This window comes from Pterocles gutturalis, unplaced genomic scaffold (genome assembly GCF_000699245.1).
Source record: "Pterocles gutturalis isolate BGI_N339 unplaced genomic scaffold, ASM69924v1 scaffold11850, whole genome shotgun sequence".
Lineage (NCBI taxonomy): Eukaryota > Metazoa > Chordata > Aves > Pterocliformes > Pteroclidae > Pterocles > Pterocles gutturalis.
Genome location: NW_010143482.1, coordinates 1 through 2423, shown reverse-complemented (window position 1 = coordinate 2423; position 2423 = coordinate 1). Strand labels below are relative to the sequence as shown.

The window sequence follows — 2423 nt, the reverse complement described above, 5'->3', positions numbered from 1 at the left end:
TCGACAGCCACTACCTTCCCTGCACCAGACCTGGCACCTGGCATGTGCAGCTGCATAGCTCCAAGGGGCAGCTACCAAAAAGACCCAGGTCTACGCAGGCAGTTACCTCCAAGACTGGTAATTCTGCCTGGGGCTGAGCCACAGGACCTTGCTGCCACAGAGAGAAGAGAGCACTAGTTTTTTCTTGGGTTTTTTTTATCCCATTTTAATATGCACAGGTCAGCAGAGCAGGCTGGGCTAGTCAGGTCCCAGTCTCAACCTCCACCACTTGTGCCACTGCTCCGAAGCCCATCCCCTCCTGGATGATGACCACATCACTTGGTGAGCCCTCATCCTGCACTATAACACACTTGTCCTTGTGCTCCGAGATGCTGATTTCAATGATGTCCTTTGCTGATGGCAAACACCCATCAGGCCTCCCGTGTGCCCCAGGATCTACAGGGCTGCATTGAGGCTGGTAACCAGCAATGCCGTGAGTGCTGGCTGTGATCAGCAGCTCAGTCTCATCTGCTGGCCCTGGTACCTCCACCATGAGCAAGGTGGGCTCTGCTGCAACCTCCTCCTCGTGGCCCTTCCTCGGAGGCATTTCCCTTGCTGCCTGGGGTAGGTCCTCAGCAAGTGACACCACTGCAGTAGGGAGTTCCTCACGGTTCTTTTCTGCCTTGTGGGTGAGCGCGTGGCGGGCGAGGCTCTGGGGAAGGGTGTAGCCCAGGCCGCAGAGCTCACATTTGTAGGGCTTGTCAGCCAGGTGGGATTTCTGGTGGCGGCGCAGCTTCGTGGCCAGAGTGTAGGACTTGCTGCACTGCTCGCAGCGGAAAGGGCGCTCGCCCGTCTGCAAGCACTTGTGGGCACGCAGCGTGTGGGGGTCCCGCAGTGCTTTGCTGCAGACGGTGCAGAGGTGGGCCTCGCCCGTGTGGGAGATGAGGTGTCGCCGCAGCTCCGGCAGCTTGGGGAAGGCGTCACTGCAGAAGCGGCACTTGTAGGGCTTCTCGCCCGTGTGTAAGCGGAGGTGCTCGCGCAGGTTGCTCTGCTGTCGGAAGTCCTTGCCGCAGTAGGGACAGGCGTAAGGGCGTTTCCCTGTGTGCAGGTGCACGTGGTTGCGCAAGGAGCCGGGGGTGGCCAGATGATGTCCACATATGGCACACTGGCATCCCTTAGGACCAGCGGGACCGGTCCCTGCGGCTATGTGGATCTTCCTGTGACTGCGGAGAGAGGGCCGGCGTGCAAAGGTCTTGCTGCACTGCTCGCAGGAGAAGGGGCGCTGGCCCGTGTGCAGGACCTGGTGCTCCTGCAGGTCTCGCTTGGTGCGGTAAGCCTTGTCGCACTGGGTGCACGGGAAAGGCCGCACGCCCCGGTGGGCCAACGCGTGGGCCTTGAAGCTCTCCTCTGAACTATAGCTCTTGCCGCACTCTGTGCACAGGAGGGGCTTGTGGCCAGCATGGACAAAGCGGTGCTTCTTGAGGTGGCAGAGCTGCAGGAAGGCTTTGCCACACTCCCCACAGCAGTACCTGCGCTTGACCATCTCCTTCTGGGACAGAGCTTTTGGTGACGGGCCTGAATGACCCCCTACCTCCTCTGTAGGATCCTCCTACCCCTCAGTCGCCTCCAGCAGGGCCAGTTTGGAGTCTTTGGAAGTGTTACTCTCTGTCTCACAAGCCTCTATGCTCTCTCCTTCAGAAGGACAGTGTTGTTGGGATTCCTGCCCCCCTCTCCTGGCCCTGCAGGCACTGCTGGAGCTGGCTGGCCACAGCATGCACCTTGCAGGGCTTGCCATCTGTATGAGCACCAAGTCCTACCCACTTTGAGGGTGGCAGCACATCCAGATCTCCTGGACCTGCCTCTCTATGTCCCATCTCTGCTTTTTCTGATGCAGATCCGGGATCCCCACCCCCATCTAATTCTTCCTTGCACCTGCCATTGGCCTTAACAGTTGAGGTGGGGTTGAGGTGCTGATCCTCAGTCCTCAGCACCTTGGCTTGCCACAGCTCATGTTCAGAAGTTGTGCTTTCCTGTTCTTGCAGCCTGTGGAAACAGGTGGTGGCTGGCCTGCTGACCTCAGCAGGACCATCAAGGATTGTGGCTTCATCAGGTACCACCTTGGAGAGATCAGGCTCCCCTGCACAAACGCAAAAGCACAGCACCTGAGTTAATGCTGGTGCTTGTTACACGACATGATTCCTGTTCCATCAGAGGAACATGAACCTCAGAAGATCCTCTGCTATCCCCTAATCCTGCGTCTCGGCCATGCAAGCCGTTACTTTTATGAACTTTTTTCTTTTAAATGGGGGAAGACGGGGGGGACCCTCTGTTCTCTCACCCCCGTGCACCATTTCTAGGAGACAGCATCACCCCTGGCATAAAACCGCCACCACCCTCATTTCCTGGCTAATAGCTCTTAAAAGCGACCCGGAGCCCCGCCACCA

The 2423-nt window shown here is 58.2% G+C and overlaps 1 protein-coding gene across 1 annotated transcript; it reads right to left on the bottom strand.

The window, feature by feature from the left end:
* Positions 1 to 241: 241 nt before the first annotated feature.
* Positions 242 to 2116, bottom strand: ZNF408 (zinc finger protein 408; the record flags this gene model as incomplete). The annotated part of the gene is made up of 5 exons (XM_010084759.1): positions 242 to 454; positions 530 to 562; positions 626 to 1513; positions 1571 to 1588; positions 2055 to 2116. Coding segments are annotated over 5 exons (1214 nt in total), but the record flags the coding sequence as incomplete, so codon positions are not given.
* Positions 2117 to 2423: the final 307 nt, after the last annotated feature.